At 39.4% G+C, this 24,398-nt stretch overlaps 1 protein-coding gene across 1 annotated transcript in view; it reads left to right on the top strand.

Moving 5' to 3' along the window:
- fam117bb (family with sequence similarity 117 member Bb) overlaps positions 1 to 24,398 on the top strand; it is a 67,206-nt gene that overhangs the window by 2,389 nt on the left and 40,419 nt on the right. Inside the window, exon 2 of the mRNA XM_051708834.1 lies at positions 6,005 to 6,174. Within this exon, the coding sequence (XP_051564794.1) occupies positions 6,005 to 6,174 (170 nt within the window). The remainder of the gene's footprint in view (positions 1 to 6,004; positions 6,175 to 24,398) is intronic.

The following is a 24,398-nucleotide window of genomic DNA, read 5'->3' as shown; positions in this document are numbered from 1 at the left end:
CCCCCCCAAAAAAAAAAGAAAGATGAATATCTCAGCTCTGTAGGTCCATACAATGCGAGTGAATGGTGATCATGCCTTTAAAGCTCCAAAAAGGAGATAAAGTCAGCATAAAAGTAATCCATAAGACTCCAGTGGTTTAATCAATGTCTTCTGAAGTGATCCAGTTGGGGTTTTGGAGAGAACAGACCAAAATGTAACTCCTTTTTAACTTACATCTTGTCAGCAGTCTCCTTGACGATCATGATTTCAAGCTCAATTACACTTCCTAGCGCCATTTAGCACTTTGTGCATGCGTCATGCAATAGGAAGTGTAATTGAGCTTGAAATCATGGTTGCTGTCAAGATGTAAGTTAAAAAGGAGTTACATTTTGGTCTGTTCTCTCCAAAACCAACTGGATCGCTTCAGAAGACATTGATTAAACCACTGGAGTCTGATGGATTATGTTTATGCTGACTTTATCTCCTTTTTGGAGCTTCAGAGGCATGATCACCATTCACTTGCATTGTATGGACCTACAGAGCTGAGATATTCTTCTAAAAATCTTTGTTTGTGTTCAGCAGAAGAAAGAAAGTCATACACATCTGGGATGGCATGAGGATGAGTAAATGATGAGAGAATTTTCACTTTTGGGTGAACTATCCAGAGGTGCAAAAGCTATATATGCATTGTATGCAACACATAGCGTAGGGATGCCCTTCCACTCACCACCCAAGATGAAAACAGAAATGGGTCAATGCGCCAATGAAGGTATCACATACATCCTCGAAAAATGGTAGTTGCGCCACTAACTATCCCTTTTAAGTTCTAAGTTGAGAGTTCTACAGACTTATTGTTAACTCTTATGTATGTTTAAATTAGCCAAACTATTTAATAAACTAGTATACAAGGGACATGGAATGAGTAGGAATTGTTTAAGGGTTAGTTCACACAAAAATGAAAATTATTTAATTTACTCACCCTCATGTCATCCTAGGTTTTTTGTTTTGTTTTTGTCACCAGCTCAAAGAGATTGAAGTAATTGGCCTTGAAATGTGAGCCGACACAGTTGATCAGGAGGTTTTCTTAGCTGTGAAAATTTAGACAGAGAGAGAGAGAGAGAAAGAAAGAGGTTGTAGGGTGGGATTGTCATCTTTAGGGTCTTGGCTGAGACTCGGCACTCATCATTGTAATAAAAACCCATGATTCTCTTGGAGTCTTCTCAAACAATCTCTGAAGTCATGTGTATGTCAAAGTTATGTATCTGTGTCAGTGTTGTTGTTTTTTAGCCCAATGTGATATGATCAGTTGGAACAAGAGGAAACTTGATCATGGGTCAACATTTCACTTCAAGTCAGAGATTTGTACGCCTGTTGGAATGCCCTTGTGATTACTGTTTTTAGTCTGCTGAGTCATGCCTCCGGTTTTTCACTGTATCCCACTGAAAACACTCTTCTCTAGTATGTACAATAATTTCCCTGGTTGCCAGACTTGCCTAAGATCCTATGAAAGCCGTAGCACACAAGGGAAAGAGAAGGATGGAGAGAAGTGGGTAAAATTGGTCAGAGAGCGAAAGCCTTGGTTTCGTTATTGACTTTTCAGTTTGTTGTTCTCAGGATTGGTTAATAAATGACACTATTGCTCATAAGCAGTGCATAATTTCCACCAAGTTAACATGGATGACTTTTTGAATGGTTTTGCTCAAGCTTTTGAAAATCTCCATGAGGACATTGTTCTCATGCTCTTGGCTGGGGGTATAACAGGGCACACCCCCCAGTCTTTGCAAAGAGGGATGGTACAGGCAGGCCAGATCAGACAGGCTTAACAAAAGAACTCTATTAGGAGTCAGGTCACTATTGCACCCTGTTACCTCAACTGCAGGTCTCTCCCTCTGGTAGGGTTTGTCCATGAAGAGCTACATTGACCCCATTTACATGCACTTAAGAAAATGGTTTATTACAGGGTTTTTGCCATTTTCCTTATGCCGTTTAAAGGGATAGTTCACCCAAAAATGAAAATTCTCTCACTATTTACTTACCCTCATGACATCCTAGATGTGTATGACTTCTGCAGAACACAATCTGATTTTTAGAAGAATATTTCAGCTCTGTAGGTCCATACAATGCAAGTGAATGGTGACCTGGCATCTGAAGCTCCAAAAAGTAGATCAAGTCAGAATAAACAAAATCCATCTGACTCCAGTGGTTTAATCCATGTCTTCTGAAGTAATCCAGTTGGAAAATGTAACTCCTTTTTCACTGTACATCTTGCAGTTGCGGTCTCCAAGCACGATCATGATGTCAAGCTTGATTACACTTCCCAGTGTATCACGCATGCGCAGAGCGCTAGATCAATGGTTCCCAACCCTGGTCCTGGAGTACCCTCCAACACTGCACATTTTGGATGTCTCCCTTATTTGACACACACACAGTTCTGCTTATGGAGCCTCTACTAATGGGCAGATGTGTTGAATCAGGTGTGTAAGATAAGGGAGACAACCAACACATGCAGTGTTGGGGGTAATCCAGGACCAGGGTTGGGAACCACTGCACTACATGGCACTAGGAAGTGTAATCGAGCTTGAAATCATGATCGCCAAGGAGACTGCTGATGTCAAGATGTGCAGTGAAAAAGGAATTATATTTTGGTCTGTTCTCACTCTAAACCGACTGGATCGCTTCAGAAGACATTCATTAAACCACTGGAGTCACATGGATTACTTTTATGCTGACTTTTTCTGATTTTTGGAGCTTAAAAGTTCTGGTCATCATTCACTTGCATGGTATGGACCTACAGAGCTGAAATATCCTTCTAAAAAGCTTTGTGTTCAGCAGAAGAAATAAAGTCATACACATCTTAGATGACACGAAGGTGAGTAAATGATGAGATAATGTTCATTTTTGGTGAACTATCCCTTTAAGGGTTTGAGAGAAAGCGGCTTAACACACCTAGGTTTCTCCCGGAGAACACAGCTTATGTGGCTATGTAAACACATAAACAGTGTTCTAACAGGCTTTTTGAAGAGTTTGCATGTGCATGGAACAGACTGAATGACTAACGTCATAGGATGGAGCCATACATTATACACAAGTCAACACAATGGAAAGAATTCAACATTTCTGGGAGTACAGTGTGAAAAGGGAAATGCGCATACACTATAAACTGTAGGTCTACCTATTTATACACGCATCCTGCTGCTTACTACCCAAGCCACATGTATATGGGAATAAAGAGAAAGCCGAAAACACGGTGCATGTATACGCGTATGCTGATTTTGAGCTGCTTTTTCGCAAAAAAATGGCTGTCTGGTGTCCATGTAAATGAGCTCATTGTGTGTTTTGGGGATTAATTTTCCTTCACTGGTCCATACATGCTTTGATATTCTTGTGAAATTTAAAAGGGCCATGTTCTACACTTTTTTTTTTCCCTTGAAGTGCACTTTCAGTGTACATAGTACATTAAACTGTTATTTCACAACAGCAAGTACAATCCTTTTTACATAATTTATTTTTATTTTTACATATGGCCTTTTTAAGAGGTGGGTTTTGAATTTGAATAGGGAAAGGCCCAGTTTACCTAAAAATGAAAATTCTGTCATTTACTCAATCTTAAGTTGTTTCAAAACCGTATGACTTTTCTTACTAATGCAGAAGATTCAAAGATATTTTGAAGAATGTCTGAGCTTTTTTTTTTTTTTTTGTTGTTGTTAATACAGTGCATATCAATGTGGATCAAAACTTTCAAGCTCCAAAAAGGATATAAAGACTGCATAAAAGTAAACCATATTGACTCGAGGGGTAGATTCCAAGTCTTCTGAAGAAATATGATGGGTTTGAATGAAAAACAGACCAAAATTTATGTCTTTATTTAATATAAATCTTCCGCCCTAGCTCTCCTTGGCACATCCATGAGTGAAGTCCGTTTACAGTTGTAACTGAACTCCTCTATACAACTTTTATATGGTTTAACTGTATTTTGTTTGTTAATAGAGAACATGTTAGAAGATGCATTTTTATTAAGGTCATGGTTGTGTTTTGAAAGGATCACAATTGAGCTTTGTGAAGATGACCCGTTTCTGCAGGTTAAGATTGTTCTGATAAGTAGATAAGAACCATCCCTATCTGTACTCAACGAAGTGTAGGAGAACTCAGTGTGCCCTTGATGAATTGCCATGACATTATTGTTGTTTTGGTGTAGTCACATTCACTGGTTTTAGGAAACAAAATTCAAGAGCATAGATTTCCCAAGGTCATGCCTCAGGCTACTTTGTAGAAGCAGAAGTGTGAAAGCGCTGTGGAGTGAGATGTAGTCTAGACACAACACGAGAATCTGCTGTGCATAGACTGGGATGATAAGAACTTTCAGTGCTCAGTTGTGCCTCATAGCATCTCTCATGTGAGCCAATCAAAGATGAGATAGCATCCCCCATGTAATAGTTTATCCTCAGTACACCCTGCCTGTTTGTGTGTGCATGCATGTTATGTGTTTGAAACGATATGTATACACACACACACACACACAAAGCATCATCACACGTGTAGGAGTGGGAAAAGTGCATGGTTAGACCAGAAACAAGCTCTAAGCAAGTATGCTTTGGAGCCTAAGTTGTGACATGCATGAAAGTCATTGCACTCATACCTGAAGCTGAAGTGTGTAATTTCTGCACCACCAGTGTCACTAGGCTTGGGATATATGGGAAATACACAATTCAGCTTCACGTTCCCTCATGAGCAAAAACGTAGTGTAGAGACTACAGCTTGAGCCAAATCTCTCTCTCTCACATGAATTCCCTTTGAAATTTATAACACATTCCTCCTATTAAGATCTTCTCTTATGTTACCTAAATGTCTAAAACATTGCTTACATTGCTTATTTTGTTGGTGAGGTGTATGTTCCCACTCCCATTGGACTTATCACAGACAAACAAGTTTAATGGTTCCCTTCTGATTTGCTTTCATGCACGCACTGTTTTAAGTCAGGAGAGCATAAGACACGCACACACAAAGACGTCATCTATGTGGCACGAGTTTTGAGTAGAATGGGACTTTCTACAAAGAGAACAAATCTACTATAAAAGCATTTCTGGAAGACACACATGCTAAACTTCCTGTGTAAACTTCCAGGCAGATATCATCTCTTCAGAGCAGCACCAAACAGAAGGCTACACTCTTACTGTATGTATGCCCAGTGTATTCAGTGGTGTGGATTTACATGAAAGAATAGTCTTTAAAAGACTCAGACAGAGCAATAGAGGATGAGTGAGAGACAGAAAGGCATCGATTGTGTGCTGGAAAGAACAGACAAGAGAAAAAATGGGGGTGGGAGAGAAGGGGCAGTTACTTGTGGAGACACCAAATGTAGGTCAAGACATGCGGGCCGCTTCTTTCACGCCAGTCTGCCACAGCCAGCCAGTAGCTAATCTGCTTTAGTTTTATTAAAAGAGCTACTGGACACCAGACTAATTCTGTCTCAATCTGTTGGGCTTTAGCATTTATCACCATCAGCCCAGCAGACATTTACACTCAAGATGATGTAATTACACAGGGGCACACGCTCTGCAAATGTATGCTGGTTTGAAATCTGTCAGCCGTGCACACTGTCCCAACAAGCAAAAGCAATGGCAATTGAAAATGCGAGTAAACCTCAAACTGCATTGCTTTTTGCCCAAGTTTGTGAGACAACAAATTACAATTTTGTAATTGACGCACATAATCTTCAATTCATTTTGTAAATTATGCATCGATGTGACGAAGTGGAGTCTTTCAGTTTACCCAGGATGACTAGCTTAAGTCTGGTAGTGTGCACTTGGCAAAAGCAATAAATGTAATTGTGTATTGTGTTTGTGAATTTAATTGGCTCATAAGATGCACCTTTTAACGTATTTTTTTTTCTTCTGTTCCCCTCCCATCTGTTCTTTCTCCCCACATGTCTCATTCGTCCATCTTTCACCTCCAACCGGCCCCTGTTCCCCACCCCATCCTTCCTTCCCCTCTTTTATCTCCTCTGTGTGTACTGGCTGTCTTGCAGACAAGCCTAGACTTCCTGTGGCAGGGTCTTGGTCTACCACCAGCAACAACGGTAGCATTCGTCGTACCTCCTCTTTGGATGCGCTAACAGCCCCCTACCTGTCTGGACACTGGCCCAGGGATGCCAACCATGCACCTTGTGCCCCCTGCATGAGGGACAAATCCACCCAGGTGAGCCACGCCCTATTGCTCATATTCCCATTACTTTTTATTATTTTATATTTCTTTGTGGATTTTTCCCCTTTTCTCCCTAATTTGGAATGCCCAATTTCCAATGTGCTTTTAAGTCCTCGTGGTCGCGAAGTGATTCGCCTCAATCCGGGTGGCGGAGGACGAATCCCAGTTGCCTCCGTGTCTGAGACCGTCAACCCGCACATCTTATCACGTGGCTTGAGCATGTTGCCACAGTGACATAGCGCGTGTGGTGGCTTCAAGCCTTCCACCGCGGCATCCATGCTCAACTTACCACGCGCCCCACCGAGAACGAACCACATTATAGTGACCACGAGGAGGTTACCCCATGTGACTCTACCCTCCCTAGCAACCGGGCCAATTTGGTTGCTTAGGAAGCCTGGCTGGAGTCACTCAGCATGCCCTGGGGTTCGAACTAGCGAACTCCAGGGGTGGTAGTCAGCGTATTTTTACCACTGAGCTACCCAGGCTCCCCCACTACTTTTATTACCCAGGATTTCCAATTCCCAATGCGCTCTAAGTCCTCGTGGTGGCATAGTGACTCTCAGTTGCCTCTGCATCTGAGACCGTCAATCCACACATCTTCTCATTTGGATTGCTGAGCGTATTACTGCGGAGACCTAGCACATGTGGAGGCTTCACGCTATTCTCCGCGGCATCCACACACAACTCACCACGCACCCCACCGAGAGCGAGAACCACGTTATAGCGATCATGAGGAGGTTAACCCAACGTGACTCTACCCACCCTAGCAACTGGTCCAATTGGTTGCTTAGGAAGCCTGACTGGATTCACTTAGCACGCCCTGGATTCGAACTTGCATCTCCAGGTGTGGTAGTCAGTGTCTTTACTTGCTGAGCTACCCAGGCCCCCCAGAATTTGTTTATTGCCCAACATTGCAAGCACACACACCTCCCATCAATCAGCTATTCACCCCTCTACAGAAACTTTCTGTCACCAAAACTCTCAAATACTTACTTGCATGGACGTGTGTTTTGCAAACCACCAGCATGAATCACCTGAAAAACACTTGCTCTGAGCAAACAAACCCTTGAAACTACCAAAGACGTGTCTTTTGTACATGCTGTACCAGTGTTTCCTACACAATTCAGCAATTGCAGCGGGGGACACCCCCCCCCCCCCCATATTATATTATTTTATACTATAATATTTATATCGTTTATTGTATTTGTATTATAAATAAGAAACATTTAAATTTTTACATTTATTTAAAAAATATATTGCAAAAGTGTATCTGTAGCTAGCTACACTGTCATTTGACGATTCTTGGTACCAGCTTCAATACCACAATAATAACACTAATTTAACTATGTAAGAATTGTTTCTCAAGTATTCAAGACTACTGAACCATCAGTAAAAAAATAGCAATAAAAACAGCAATGAATAGAAATAGATTAAAAATAATAGAACAAAAAATAAAAATTAATGATTATGGTTGTTTGATTAATATGACATACTAGACAGCAACAGGTCTATTTGCTTACATTTACACTTACAAGTCCGACAGTTTGATACAAATGCGCCCCCCCCCCCCCCCCACTATTTCCGTTCACTTTAGACATAACTCATTGCGTTTACATGAATACCTCACCATGACGGGCATTTTGACAGAATTTTGAAATGTATTTGACCGTTCAGGTGTTCTCGAAACACACGCATTTTCTGCACACACACATAAACCGATCGCTAGTGAATTATACAGTTATGCGCTCTATATTATTAAGAATATTAACTTTGTAATATGTGGCACAGGCCTACACAATATCACAAATATATCCGGTTATTTTTTCATTATTGAAGTTCTAATCTGACTATTTGTCCGAAATAAAAAACAAGCGTTATTGTCGAGCCCTTATTACAAATGTATTAAAATAACTAATAACAACAGCCCTATTATTATTATACAAGTAATATTTCTCTAATAATTTTTAATTTGTATGTGGCATTGCTATGGGATCTGGTTAAAAAAAGAAATGCAGTAATTTTCTGTGTGAAGTCACGTTAACATAAGCCTTTGAATAAACGCCTGTGAATTCCAATATGGTAAAATGCTCTCATCTCTGCTTCTGTCCACAAAAAAACCTGATGTTATGAGATTTTCGATTTGTAATTGTATTGTAACATAGTGGCCAGTTAAAGTGAATTTAGAGCGCTGTAAATACAATTGAACGCAACACATCCGTTATTCTGTGCATGAGATGAGATTCGTGGAGGGAGCACCGAGAGAACCACCTCACGTGCGCTCAGAACAGAGCTCTGCAGAGCAGCACGTGGTGCGTGCAGACTGTTTGCTTGATTAGATCACAGACCTTTGCAGTTTAATATTCATAAGGTCATATCTTGATTTCAATTTTATTTCAATGGATCATTCAGCCTTACACAATGCAATAGAAAGACCTGTTGTTTTTGCGTTATTTCGCGAAACGCGTTCTTTTTATCTCATCACATTGAATTCAGTCTGCAAGCTCACAACTTGAGTATCATTCTATTTCCGTGGTGCTGGTGATTCAGTAGCGGCAGAGCACTGCTGCTGAATAGCGGTGCAGGAAACACTGCGCTGTGCACACTGGTCACCTGTGAGGCACAGTTGAAAATGTTTTAAGCTTGATACCTAGTTGACAAGTAAATAATGCCATAATCACACCAAACTAAACTTTATACATACATAAATGCATTATAAACACCTTTCAAAACAAATCTGTGTTTTGAAAAGTCAAACTTTCTCTGGTGTGCTTCAAGCATAGGCTACACAGATGTGCTCTCACATGCACATGCTTGTCTTTGTTTGTGAGCTGCTATTAACTATTATATTACTGTAGGAATTTAATGTTGTTTTTCCACAGGGCCAAACCTCAGAGACTGTGCAGATGTAAATTTAGCACTGCCTGACATTTATAATTATACAAAATAAGAGATGTGAAAGATGGATTTATTATGGATGAAAAGAGGGAGATCAAGGATTGGAGCAGATAAATAGCCCCAGACTGTAGAAGGGAGAGAGAGAAAGAAAAGGAGGAAGCCTCTCCCTGGTTTGCTGAGAGATGGGAGGAAACTGCGGCATGTTTCTAGTGAAGGCAGTCCGTCCACCATCAAGCTACATTCTTTCCTGAAGCCGCTTTTTTTCCAGTTTTTTTTTTTTTTTTGCACAGAGCCCGTCCATATCTGAATATTAAATTAATAGTTCACCAAAAAATTTCAATTCTGTCATCATTTACTTACCATGTTGTCATTCTAACTCGAACAAGATGTTAGGTGAAATGTTTGAGAAGCTCTCTTCTATCCAGTGAAGACAGATTGTGATATATTATGCCAAGCTCCAAAATGACAAAAAAGCACCATACAAGCATCTTCAAAGTAGTCCATATGAAATCTCATTGGTTTTCTTGTGTCATATTTGCATTTTGTATGTCATCTGAACCACTTTCTTACCTTTTTATATTGCTTTTTTGTCTGTTTTGTTGTATGGAAAAAGAGCTGCTCGAAATTTCTTCTACACACCTAGTTTTGTAAGAAAGAAAATACAGGTTTGGAACAACATGCAAGTAATTAAATGATGGTAAAAAAAAAAAAAAAACTAATGTCGGCAATAAATTTATTGATTTGAGTTTTACATATGTCAGCTATCATAAGTGAGGATGTCATTGGCATGTTTTTCATTTAACGTCTCGATCACTCAAACTCTGTCCTGCCATCATCAGAGGAACACAGAATATAAGCCCTTTGTCTCAAGGATCTTTTATGCTCTAACATCAAAGCCTGAGAATGTGTGTGTGCGCGTGTTTTTCCTCTGGAGATCCCAGGCCTTCACCCAGCTCTTTCTGTCAGCAGTCTGCTTGTATCACAATAAGTGCAAAGGGAACTTGGCAAGTTGGGGGCGATTGTGGAATTTGGACGACATTTGCTGAAATCGCTCTTTCTCCTTGGACCATCACACCAGAATAACCAGATCTTGGATCCGTACGACGGTGTTAGTTGCCAAGGAGCTGAGCTCACACCTAGTGACCAAACAACAACACAGAATGAAGCCCTTTGCTGCTCTCCCTGCCTCCTGCGCAGAGTAGACAAATATGCAGTCGCACACACATATAAGGCCCCTATGAATACATTCTGTGTGAATCTGTATACACCAGCTGTAACAAGATTTATAGCCAGTACATGTTTAACTGAGTGTGAGACTCTGATCTGTAATGTAGCGGTTTTGTACTTGTATGGACTACATGGCACAGCTTCTAGATTAAGGGCTGTAGGTTATGTTTCATGCTTTGTCAGGCACCATGAGAAAGTCATGGGAGGGGAAATTGAGACGGGTTCTACATGAGCCTTCTGTCACGGCGCATCATAATTACAATAATACAGAAACCTGATCAGACATGCATCTCAGCAAGCCAGACCTTAAAACTTCGTCATTTAAAATAAATGAGTGCTGAAATTGCATCAGATCACACCCTTGGGGATGAGCCCAGATCCTTGGAATGAAATTTCTACATTTTACACCTTGTAGAAAGATTTCTCATGGTTCTAGACTGGCCATCTGAGTGATAGAGAAAGGTAACTGCTCATTTTTGCAGCTTAAGAGAGAATTTGACACTAAAGAGGCATTTGTGAGGTTTTACTAATGCCACTTTTATGCATTAAACCTGTTAAATTGCAGTAAAATTGACTGATTGCCTTTTCTGGTAAATGTACCACATCTGCTATCCCCACATGCAGATGTTTTCTGTCTTTTATCCGTTTTGCTACTATTCTATATCTGCACCAGAAAGGCTTTTTGACCAGAAGGAGGCTAACCCGATCAAAATCACTTACTTTTCCTGTAAGATTGCGACACATTTCTTTATATGCTCTAATGAAGAGAAGTGCTTTAGTTTCCCTATTTGACTTTTTATTTTATTTATTTTTTACTCTGGGTCAAAAGCATTGAATTGCAGGGAGTAATTCCGTCATGTTCGTCACAACTTAGTGATTGGAACTAACGCAGTATGTGAGCAAAGTTATCAGCAGATAATCTTAAAATAGCCAAGTATTGGCCGTTATATCCTTCTGTTACTAGCTATTACTAATACAGTTTGTGCCAGGGTTATGGATGCCTCAAATCATCCAGCTTGTTCAGGAGTCTTGTGCTATTACTTTTCTAAATGATCAGACTTTGAATGATTTTTGACTGGAGGGTGACAAAATGGCCAATAAAATTCCATAGACTTGCACTGAAGCCTTTGTCATGTTCTAGGAATCAGAGTATCATTTGGAGACATTGGAATGGGGTCTTTGACTAGGGCAAGGAAGTAACCACCTAACATCAACCCAGAACGTGCTAGCAACCACCTAACATCAACCTTGATTCCACCCAGTTCCCAGAACACCTTAGCAATCACTAAGCAACGCCTTGGCAACCACCCTGAACCCCTTAGCATTGTGGAGGCATTGTGGAATTTTTGCATGAGCAAGCACCACTCCCTTTTTCTTCAGAAAATTTTAAAATGTACATTAGTTACTAAATGGGATTGTAAGAGGGCCACTCACTATTGGACCTCAGTTTTGTTATGATATGTATGTAATGTACCACCAGCGAGGTAGGAACGCTCCGATCGATCATGACGCAATAGACTTGCTGCTCCTTTAAGGCTTGAGAAGCACTGTCATGGCATCACGGGGTGTGGGGCATACTGGCATAGTGTTGTAAGACAAACTTAATTCACTAGTTAACAACGATGCAGTGGGAGAGGAATGGCGAATATGAAATGCTTGTGTACTGTACTGATAATGTGGCGATTATTATCCTGGTCCTTATTATCGTTCATGGCGGCAGCTTCTCAGTCTCCGCCGGGCATAGACATCTCAGTAATTATGCGAGTTACAAGATGTGGTGTAATTCAAAAATTTCAATATCTCCCGATTAAACGACATTAACAATAGTACCACCCGTAGAATCCAGAAACATGCGCTCTTGCTCTGCTTTCCTTTCATCTCTTGCCCTCATGAGAAAGTGTGTTCCCCTCAAAGTTCAAGCACCAAGTAAAAATTTTTATATTAATACTATCATCCAACTAAATGAAAAGGCAATGAAGGAATATTTAAATATAATAATTCTTTATACAAAATTAAGATACCATAATATATTAAATATAATGCAAAAATAAAATCAAAATAAAATAAGGAATAATAATAATTATATGAAATAATGACAACGAATCAGTAACAAAAAAATGTCACATTAAGTTTAATTGCACCTATGGGTTATCAGTTTGTCTTTAGTTTGACACTAAGCTTCATTTTTTATAGTGCTATCTATCTTAATATAAAGAATATTTTGTTAGCATATACTTGCTTATTAAAAAAGCTTTTTTTGAAAGACTTTAAATCCTTTTAAACTTTTTAACTGTTTTTGTCAGCAAAAACTAGGCAGTGATATTGCTGGCAAGAGGAAAATTCAATTAAAAGTGACCGTGTGCAGAAAGATGACATGTAGCCAGTTATGACTGAGATTCTGATAAAAGGTGAAGTGATCTGTACCAGCCGATCGGGTGACAAGAAGATTGGTGATTGGTATCGGCTGTAAAGTCCTGATTGGAGCATCCCTACAGCGAGAAATCCCTTTACGAAGGTTAATGTATGGGCGTGAATTCCTTTTCCCAATGTGCTGAAAGACGTTCACCTACATTGAGCAATCGGCGCGATTTACTGGCACAAGGCGCACCAGGCTCGTTTTAGGTCATTGTAGCCATACAGTAAGGATTTGTTGTTTTGCTCTTCTGTTGGATAAGTCTGTGCTGTTGTCAGGGATATTTCCATTTGTAAGGTTTACAACACAATGAACCTGTGGAAGAAAAGCATTAACCTTTAACAAGTGCCCACGCTACTGTAGTCCATTCGTAGCCTTGCACACACTTGGCCCACAAACCTTAGTTGCCCTGCCAGCTTTGTTACTTTTTAACAAGAAAGTTCTTTTAGTCATGATAATCCCCTTTTGCACTGACAGACTAAAAATCTCTGCTATTTTCCTACACTGGTTTGTTCTGAAAAGCCGATGGTAAATTTGGCACTCTCTCAGTGATAAGCCTTGTGTCCTAGTCCAGCCAAAAGAGAGACTCTAGCAGGTGAATACCAAATAACAGTTGGTCAAAAGGGGAATTCAAGAACTAAATGAGTGCTCATAGGGTTACAGAAAAGCTTAGCTGGCTGATTATCTACACAGTGCCTGACTCTCAAGTGACGACCTGAAACTGTCTTATATCAGGGTTTTAATGTACAGTTTGGAGACTGAATCCAAACATAAATATGTCTGAATGTCACTGCATTAGATATCAAAGCAAGTGGCTTCTGAAAACAAAAGATGGTAGACATTTTCTTAGAACTAACATCACATTTCCTAGCTACTTTTGCTGATTCTTTTAACCAACTGGTCTCAAGGTGATTTTTAGCAGATGCATGTATGAAGTCAGTTCATCTTGAAATGATCAATCTCTTTAAGTGTACAGATAATTTTTGGGGCCTCTGTATACAGTATATGACAACCACCTGGGGTCAGGCAGGAAATGCAAATACTGAGATAAGGGTTTTCCCTTCTTGCTTTCCACACCCGAGCCTGTTTCAGATGCCTGATATTTTCTTGTTGGGTTCCTTTGCTGGAAAGGTGGTTTTTGTTTTTTTAACTTTAGGCTCTTTTTTTTTTTTTTCACCAGCGATTTGCATGTTTTTAGCATTTTTTTTTTTTTTCATGGTCTGCCAAATTCTAGTGACTTTCCTCATGAGTTTCCACTGGCTGACTGTGGTTACATCACACACCCAGGGCCTCCACTCATGACCTGTGCTTCAAAGCGAGCAAACACAGCGCCCCTCTGTTTATAAAGAGCCCTTTGTTTCTCTGTTAATCTACTCCAATCGTAGGCCCTACTGTTACTACAGCCCTCTTATCTTTCACACACGACAATACACCTATCCCACATAGAGACTGATCCAGAAAACCAGACTTATGGTTTTCTTACAAAAATTGACTCTGGTATCCATGGTTTTAGCCAAAATACCATAGTTCAGGGTGGGGGTTCGTTAGTGAAGTGGTAACCAAACCATTTCCGTCATTTACATTAATTTTAATTTAAAAAAACAACAACGGACAAATCAGAATACCAAAAACAACAAAGTGGATCAATTTTACTGTTAACCATCCTTGTCTTCTTCACCTTTCAGAAATAGCTAGATGATAATGCACTGTAGTAAATAAAAGGGCAGTCTTTAAAGTAACCAATAATATACTTTTTTTTTTTTTTTTTAAGCCATATGACATTTTTGTCACCAAGACTTGGGTTCACCCTTACGGGGGAGACAACATGCTAAAGTGCTCCACAAATTGCTCTATTAAACACATTTCTGAATGTTTCTTCTAAATCATCATTTTCATTTTTTTTTTCTTTGATAAGTTAATTAGATGTTGTTAACTGATGAACTTTATCTAACAGTGTTACAGATTTGTTTTTAAATATAAACATTGCCATTAGGGATGTCACGATTTAAATGGTTTTGCTATTAACCGTGATAAAAAATGTCATGGGTATTTTAACCTTAAGAATTTCGAATCTATGATTAAAAGCTGTTAAATGTTTTATTTACACATGGCAAAAATATGATATGTATAAATATCTAATATCAAGAGTTTTTTTGGTGTAAGCCTAAACGTGAAAACCGCTTGTGCCTTACTGGTTTGTGCAGCTGTTAATATGGTTAAGGATGGTTTCCACGTGGTGCTTGGCCAGGTATTGCAGACTGAACATATACTTTCAATTCATGTGAAACTGGGGCTACATGCAAACTTCAAATATAACAGAAGATTTTGATCTACCAGACTCATATCCACCAAAAAAAGGGACCTAAATAGGTTGTTTGGGAGCATATGAATGACTAAAGGTTACTGAAGATGACGAATGTAAAACATGCAGACAGAAGTCATATAAAGGTACACATCCTACAAATAAGACAAGATGGTCCACTAGTTGTTCAAAAACAAACAAGTAAGTTTAATATTTGTAGCTGTGGTGCTTTTAAAGGGATGAACTGAGAGATGCAACTTCTCAGAGCGAGCTGAGTGCACGGTGCATTTATCTGACAGACAATTTGTCAAGTGTCAAGCTTTAGTAAACCGTTTCATATTTTTGAATGCAGAGCGAGGATCGCCCTGTGACTCCAAGCATTCCGGTTACACTGAAGTGCAACACCCTGCGGTGTTGTGGCCTATATTAAAGCATCTCTTATCATATACTAACTATTTAATTGTGTATTTATCAGTTTTCATATTGTAGGGCTGTGATTAGTATCCGTGTATCCCTAAAAACATGTCCACTAACACGTTCAGTTTTGATATGATACTTATTGCCTGTTGCATAATAAAAATAATCAAGAAAATAATAGAAGTAAAAACGGTTCACCAGGATTTTGTTTTTTTTCTCAGACTGTAAACTAACTGTCAAAAACTTGGCATCCCTAGTTGCCTTAAGCAATGCTGTACCACAATGGAAAAATGTATGTGTTCCCAAATGGCAACTCCTATACAACAATTGAATTGCACTTGTGCATTTTCCCATTGGGATTTTTAGTAGATGGTGGCATCTATTATTGCATTTATTCATTTATTTGGACATGTTTATCATAATATAATTGCATTTATGCATAAGTAAGAGTCTCTCTCTCTCTTCAGACAAAAATTATTACAGCAATAAGAAAGAGACAGTACTCACTTCTGATTGACAACTTTATCGATGAGCTAGGCTTTAGTGACAGTGAAAATAATATTGCATAATTTACTGAATTTTAGTTTGTAGGAGTTCCAAGTGATATAAATACATAAATGAATTAAAGAAATTATAATTTAAATCAAGGAGTAATTGATAAGTTTTAAGAAACTAGTTTTGGGGGGGCCTGGGTAGCTCAGTGGTAAAAGACGCTGGCTATCACCCCTGGAGTTTGCTAGTTTGAATCCCAGGGTGTGCTGAGTGACTCCAGCCAGGTCTCCTAAGCAACCAAATTGGCCCGGTTGCTAGGGTGTGTAGAGTCACATGGGGTGACCTCCTCGTGGTCGCTATAATGTGGTTTGTTCTCGGTGGGGCGCGTGGTGAGTTGAGCGCGGATGCCGCGGTGGATGGCGTGAAGCCTCCACACACGCTATGTTTCTGTGGCAATGCGCTCAACAAGCTACGTGATAAGATGCGCGGGTTGATGGTCTCAGATGCAGAGGCAACTGGGATTCATCCTCCGCCACCCAGACTGAGGCGAATCACTACGCCTCCACGAGGACTTAAAAGCGCACTGGGAATTGGGCATTCCAAATTGGGTGAAAAAAAAAAAAATCGTTTTGGACCATTTTCCATTGTGTTTTCTAGAAGTAAGGGGGACATGTTCCCCCTAGTCCAGGTTGAAATATATGCTACTGCCCTGGCTTTGCTTCTTTGAAAAGTCCCTGATTGAGACAGAAATGCCAATGGTAAATGAAATGAAATTAAATGCATAAACATTATAAGAAAAGAACAATAAAAGGAACAAAATTGAATAAAGGTTTGTTAAAATATAGTTCACTTGGAGTTTGGTCCAAAACTTTTTGTGGGGGTGACATGACAAAATGAATGACTTACCGTTCAGTATGTTTTTCTTTCACTAAAAATAACTGGCTGGTAAGAGTCATTCATTCAGTATGTTTTGCTGTGAAAAAACAATGATCAAGGATTCAAAGGATCTGACTCAGAGTCATTTGTTTGGGAATCGGGCTCCATTGGTCGCTCTGTATGTTTCGCGTTGCTGATTTAGGATACAACTCTTTGTTACTTTTAGTACTAGCACACTCTTTGTGTTACTATTTGTTATTGTAACTATGGTATTTTGGTGGAAACTATGGTTCCCATGGTATGTTTTTGTAAGTGTTTCCTGCAGGGAGTAAGGGCTGTACTTAAGTGCGTTCTAAAGTGTCTAGGTGCAGGAAAGTGAAAATTGATCTCATGGTGAGATTTGCAGGAAAGACGATTCAGACCATAAAGTCTTTATATTTCACATCCATGGCACAAACTTCTGACTGACAAGCTTCTTATGAATCAGTAAACGCATGTGAAAGAGAATTTCATACAGACACGTGCGCACACTCTGTATATCTCCTGGCAGGCCTGAGCAGACAGATGCTTCCCCTGTGCAGTGTCCACAGCTGCTAAACAGTGCTGTGTTTGTGTGTTGCCAGCCTTCTCCTCTGGAAATCTTAAACTGTTGTGAAGGAGGAAGTGATCCTGGCAGTTGACTGCAGCTCTGAGAGTGAGTTAGGTGTGGGCGGCCCAGTCCCACACCCTACACAACAGAATCAGTCATGAACCCTGCCTGCTGTAGAGCAGCACAGCTGAAAGAAAACATACTCGCTCATTCATACAAATGTGCCATCAAAAAAAGAGACTGGATATTATCTATGGGTCAAATCTAGCTGTGTATAAAACATCAAATATAATCTAATTGTCAATGATCATATCAAGTCGAGCAGCAGCTCCACATCCAGTGTGTACAGACAAATTGCTTGTGCCTGAAATCTAGTCACATCTCCCCTAGTTAGGACACTGTGTGAGTATGCACTTGGTCATCATTCGCTTCAAACACACACAGGAAAAGAGGAAGCCTGCATAGAGCATGAAAGAGAGAAGGAGGTGGAAAAAGCAGAAGTTCATAAAGGGAGTAGGCAGCGATTAAGAGGAGCAAAAATAGAGAAATAGAAAAGAGGGATCAGAGTGTGAGGAAATAATCAGAACAGTGGTAAGAGAAACGGAAAAGAGCAATGGAACAAAGAAGCACACGCATGGATTAATTGAATAAAGAAAGAAAGGAATTTAAAGGAATACGTGTTGGGGAGGGGTAGGAGAGGAATGTCCATGCAAAGAAGTGGTTTCTCCAGATTGACTCGGAGAGGTTCAGAGGGCATGAAGTTAATTAAGAAGAGAAACTTTATACTTTTATTTTTTTTTTTTCCTGCATTCATATTGTTTTAGCGGTTGCCCAAGCAAAATTTCACGAAGCAAATTCAATGATATTCATCTTGCGTTCAGCGCTTCATAAGCGCTAAATATGCTTCTCTTCTGACACTCACATCTGTGTTTCTATCTCTGAAGCTAATCCAGCATGCTTCATGATATTTGTGCTCCAGAGACAGGAGAGCACAGACCAGGATGACTCGCGCTACTCAATACCGCTTGTCTCTATATCGTGGCACAGACCACACAACTTAAGTGACCCATTTGAATTCTAACGCTGTGGAGGAAGTCAAACATCTCACACAGCTAGACAGCCAGACATTCTAACCACCACTGACGAGAAAAACAGCTACATCACTGTGTCATGCGCCAAAATAAAGGGTTTTTAAACTGCATATCATTCTTTCTAAATTCTGTTTGAATGATGTTAATATTTGGAAACAAACCGGCCATGTTTGCCTTGAGATATTCATATATTCTCAACAGAGACTACTTAAATATTAATAAAAAGAATATATATTTGTTTAGGAGTAGGAACAAACATTTTCACTAAAAGCACAGTCCCACCTTAGTTAGGTGCTGTAATCATATACAGTCAGAAGACAAATAGCCCCATAGAAATAAGGTGTTAATTAAATTAGGAGTTCCCATAGCATCTTGAGAAATAAGCTAGTAAAACAAAAATGGTCAAATTAAAAATGTTCTAGATGCTTATATTATCAAAAATAACTTGTACTGTTTATAACTTGTATATCCAATGTAACTACATAATTAAGTTAAATATGAATTAATTGCAGTTATTTAATAAATCAACTTTGCTTGTATGGACCGTCTATGTCAGCCACTAGAGAAGAAAATTTTTGACCATGAAAAACCCTGTTATTAAGATACATGTTCCTGTTCTTACTGTGAATGATTCATTGGTGCACATTATGCCACTGCAAAAAATTTATTTCGTAGACTTTCAAATGTAGTAACTTACTCCGCCCCAAAATAATATTTTTTTTATTTTTTTTTACTATGCCGCAATTATACGGTTTTACTATTAACTACTATTTTAAATGTCACTGTAAATTTAACCGTATGAATTTAGAATCAACGGTTAAAAACTGTGAAATGCTTTATTTACATGTGGCAAAAATATATAATGTATAAATATATAAAATAATATATTTTATAAGACTAAATGTGAAAAACTCTTGTACATGTGTGGATTCTGGAGCTGTTGCTATGGTTATGGACAGTAGCCACGTGGTGCTTGATGGCCAAGTGTTGCGGGCTGAACATGAACTTTCAATTCACGTGGGGCTACACACAAACTTCAAATATAACTGGAAATCAATCTACCAGACTCGTATCCATCCAAAAAAAAAAGCAGCTGTTTCGTAGCATTTAAATGACTGACTGAACATGACGGGTGTAAAACATGCAGACAGAAGTCATAGAAAGATAAACATCCTACCAATGGGACAGGATACTCCACTAATCGTCCATCAACAAACTAGTATGTTTAAGAATTTTTTGCTTTGGTGATTTTAAAGTGATGAATTAAAAGATAAAACTTTGTAATGTTTAAAGACTTGTTAATACTTCCGCCTGGCACTGCAGACTGCGCGCGCACCTCCCCAAACTCTAGAGGCGTTTATACTTGGCGTGCCGGCCATTTTACTATTCTGTGAAACGACGGAGAAACCCAGAGAAAAATATCTGAATCAGCAGAAAGTAGTAGTGAGAAGTTGTTTGCCAGAACAACGTCAGATCACAACGACTTAAAAACCTTTACAAGAATCTTGGTAATAAAAGCATCAAACTTTAATCTGGTTTTGTTTTTATTCGATATTAAGGCACCGGACAAATACATATGTCTTAAAAATGCTAATAGTATATTTATTGGCCTTATACTCCTATACATTTTTACAAGCATATTGATATGGTCCAGTATTAAAACAATTTCACACAAACTATACAATACCATTTAAATCTAAAGAGCAATGCGACATTCAGGGTGTAGAAGGCATCGCTACTATATTGTATGCTTATAAAATATGCATTAAAATGCTTGCACCCATATATACTGTAACAGATATGCAAACTAAAACATGCAGTGTAGTGACAGACAACTAATTGAGCCTTATTCATGAAACATTAGTATAAAAAAATGTGTAAATGCATTCTTTTTTTGTGATTTAACATTTTTATTGATTTTTTTCAAAGCAAAGAAAAACAAAACATATATACAATGAATCAACATTAACTCCCACTACTTCCCCTCCCCAATCAAGAACCCCACCCGACCCCAAACAAACATCCCAGTGGTCTTACATGAGTACACACACATATACAGAGAATAAAATATATATATATATATATATATATATATATATATATATATATATACACACACACATATAATAAACATACAACTCTAAACTATAACTCTATCACAGACCCACTCCGAGAGCCCCCCCAAAAAATCAAATATCTACCCCATTTCCCAATAAAAGAATCCCATAGCCTTCTACACCACTCCCGAATTGAAGGTGCTCCCACCGATTTCCAACCCCTTAAAACAATATGCCTGCCTATCGTCGCACTGGTGAGGACCCAACTGTTTATGTATTTGTCACCTACATCGATGACCGCCCCATCACCCAAAACACAGAATCTGGGGCAAAACGAAATCCGAATGCCCAACACGTCACGCTCAACACTCTGTACCTTCAACCAAAATTCCTGAATCTCAGCGCACCACCAAAAAACATGAGCCATGTCTCCATCCTCTGATTGGCATCGCCAGCAGGTGGGTGTGTCTTTAAGACCAAGCCTATACAATTTAGAGGGGGTCCAATAGAACCGATGTAAAATCTTGAATTGTATAAGGCGCACCCTTGCAACTTTCGATGCAGTTTTTATATTTTTTTAAAATCCTAGCCCATTCTCCCTCCTCCAATTCCAGGTTTAAATCTTTCTCCCATAATCTCTTGAGAGTGGTTGAGACTCCGTCCACCAGACTCTGAATTAATAAGGAGTAATACACTGATGCCTCATGGCCCTTTCCAAAAGCAGAAATCACCTCTCCTAGAGTATCTGCTGCTTTAGGGGGGTGTATGCTATTCCCAAAAATAGTACAGAGCAAGTGGCATAACTGAAGATACCTAAAAAATTATTGAACCAAATTTTCAAAGGATCTCATCACACCGCTATCATAAAGATCACAGAGTGACTTAACCCCCCTCGCAATCCACTCTGACCAACAAAAAGGGGACTTATTAATGCACAGTTTGGGGTTTAGCCATAGGCTCGAGGCAACATTTAAATAAATATCTGAATTAAACACTCTGGACACTTTTGTCCGTACTGAGTGCAAATGTGAAATAACGGGTGTGATTTCTCTTCTCTGTTTAGTTTGATGGAAAGGCTTTGCAATGGCAAAATAGGGGCAAGAAGTTCTTGTTCAATGCAGAACCAGGGAGGGGCTCTTTCAGGTGGAAGCGACCAATGAGTCAAATGTCTGAGACCGAATGCATAATAATAAAACAAAATCTTGGGCAGGCCTAGCCCACCTTTGTGAATCGGCCTATGTAACTTATTGAAATGTAATCTGGGGCGCTTGCCACTCCAAATGAAAGACTTCGCTATGCTCTCAAATTGCTTGAAATAAGAGTGGGGGACATCTACATGGAGAGACTGTAGCAAGTAGTTAAATTTTGGAATACAGTTCATTTTAATAACATTAACCTTCCCAATCATCGATAAATGTAATGAAGCCCACCTGTCTACATCGCTCGAAAACCTTTTTATTAAAGGGTCAAAATTAACTCAACAAATTTGTTGGGAATAAAATACCCAAATACTTAATGCCCTGTTTGGGGCAGTGGAAGGCGCCTGGCTGGAAGGCCGTTACTGGACAGTATGCTGTCAAAGCCAAAGCTTCGGATTTAGACCAGTGGACTTTGTATCCTGAGAATTTGGAAAAGGAATGAATAATTCTGTGGAGGCAAGGCATGGATCTAGTAGGGTCAGAGATGAATAATAAAATATCATTTGCATAAAGCAGAAGCTTATGCGCCACGCCTCCCACCGTCACCCCTGGAAAATCATCCTCCTATCTTATCGCAGCTTCTAATGGTTCCAGAGCAAGACAGAACAATAATGGGGAAAGAGGGCAACCCTGACGGGTGCCCCTATCCAGAGTAAAATAATCTGAAATTAATCCATTTGTTTGTACCGCTGCTACAGGGTGTCTATAAAGTAACTTGATCCAACCAATAAACGTACTCCCGAACCCATATATTTCCAAAATCTTAAAAAGATAATCCCATTCTACCATATCAAACGCCTTTTCGGCATTAAGTGAGATGGCAGCGACCGGAGTCTGATCATTCGCCACTGACCACATGATATTGATGAAACGCCTAATATTATCAGAAAAGCTACGACCCCAAATAAACCCCACCTGATCTATATGTATAAGAAATGTCATAACTTTACTTAATCGGTTAGCCAAAATTTTTACATCTAGCTGGATCAGGGAAATTAGACGGTAACTTTTACACTCCTTTGGATCTTTGTCCTTTTTAAGAATCAGACTGATCCGGGCTTGTGTCATGGTTGGCGGAAGCTTCCCATTCTTTAATGATTCAGAATAGACTTCTAACAAAAGTGGAGCCAGTTCTGTAGCATAAGATCTAAAAACATTCAGCGGCAAAACCATCTGGACCCGGAGCCTTGCCTGTAGGTAAGGACTTAATTACCTCGTCAAGCTCCTCCAAGGTTATCTCAGAATCAAGATTTTCTTTGCTCAGTCGTCAGTTTAGGAAGTTCTAATGGTTCCACAAAGTTTCTAATATCTTCATCAGTAGACGAAGATGTGGAACTATAGAGATCAAGATAGAATTCTTTAAAAGCATTATTAATATCAATGGCTGAGGTAAATATTTCACCACCAGCAGATTTCACTGAGGGAATGGTAGAAAAAGACTCTCTCTGCTTTATATATCTAGCCAAAAGCTTCCCTGCTTTGTCCCCTGACTCAAAGTATGACTGTCTTGCCCTGAAAAACCAAAACTCCACTTTCCGTGACAAACTAGTATTATATCTGTATTTCAATCGGGTCAATTCTCTGAGACCATCAGACGACATTCGGCGCTTCAGCTCTGCCTCGGCACTTTTAATATTTCCTTCCAACTCCACGAGCCTTAAGTGCCTCCCAAGCCACGCCCACAGAAGATACTGAGGACCAGTTGGTCTCCATATAGACATTGATTTCAGTCTTCAACATTTGTTGGAAATCAGGATTTTGCAAAAGGGATACATTAAAGCGCCAACTATATAATTTCTTTTTCTCTGTATGTGGCAACATCTCTAAGTTCACCAGGGCGTGATCTGAGACTAAAATGTTTCCAATTGAGCAATACACAACAGATGAAATGAGGGGCTTGGATATCAAAAAAAAAAAAATCTATTCTAGAGTAAATCTTATGAACTGATGAAAAAAATGTATAATCCCTACCAGATGGGTTCAAAAGTCACCAGATATCTGCAAGACCAAGATTTTTACACATCATGTGAAGTGTCAGTGTTGCTCTAGGGGGCTTGCACACTTTTGCTTCACTATGATCAAGGACCGAGTCCATCAAAAGATTAAAGTTTCCTTCCAATATTATGTCATGAGGGGTGCCAGCAGCTTGCAACATCCCATCAAGATCTATAAAAAAGCCCTGATCATCAGCATTAGGTGCGTAAATATTAGCTTTCATTAATGCAACAATCAAACCCCGAACTTCCCTCCGAACAAAACAAACAGAAAAAAGAAAAATGTCTCCAAACTCAAAGAGTCCATGTATGCCTACGAGAACCCCCGCGACAACTTTGCCATCGGATTATTCAAGTCTGGTGTTTCTGCACAAATGTTATGAGGCAAAATTACATAACAGAAAATACTGCGTAAAACAGACCCCAGCCAACAGGCAGAATAACAGAAAAAAACATGTAGATTCATTCACAGAACTGTCTCGAAGGTGTGTTCCTCCACAAAACAAACTCCAGCTGATATAAAGCCGTTCAGTTTCCTTGGACAGACAAACAATTGTTCAGTGAGCCGGCTGTTATGAGTGCAGCAGATGACATAATCATTCTACTGTCCCTTAAAAATACTCCACAAAAACAAACTCCAGCCAACAGGAGGCATAAGCACAAAGA

This window comes from Myxocyprinus asiaticus, chromosome 10, assembly GCF_019703515.2.
Source record: "Myxocyprinus asiaticus isolate MX2 ecotype Aquarium Trade chromosome 10, UBuf_Myxa_2, whole genome shotgun sequence".
NCBI classification, from domain to species: domain Eukaryota; kingdom Metazoa; phylum Chordata; class Actinopteri; order Cypriniformes; family Catostomidae; genus Myxocyprinus; species Myxocyprinus asiaticus.
Note: the sequence above shows the minus strand (reverse complement) of the source record. Positions and strands in the feature narration are given on the sequence as shown.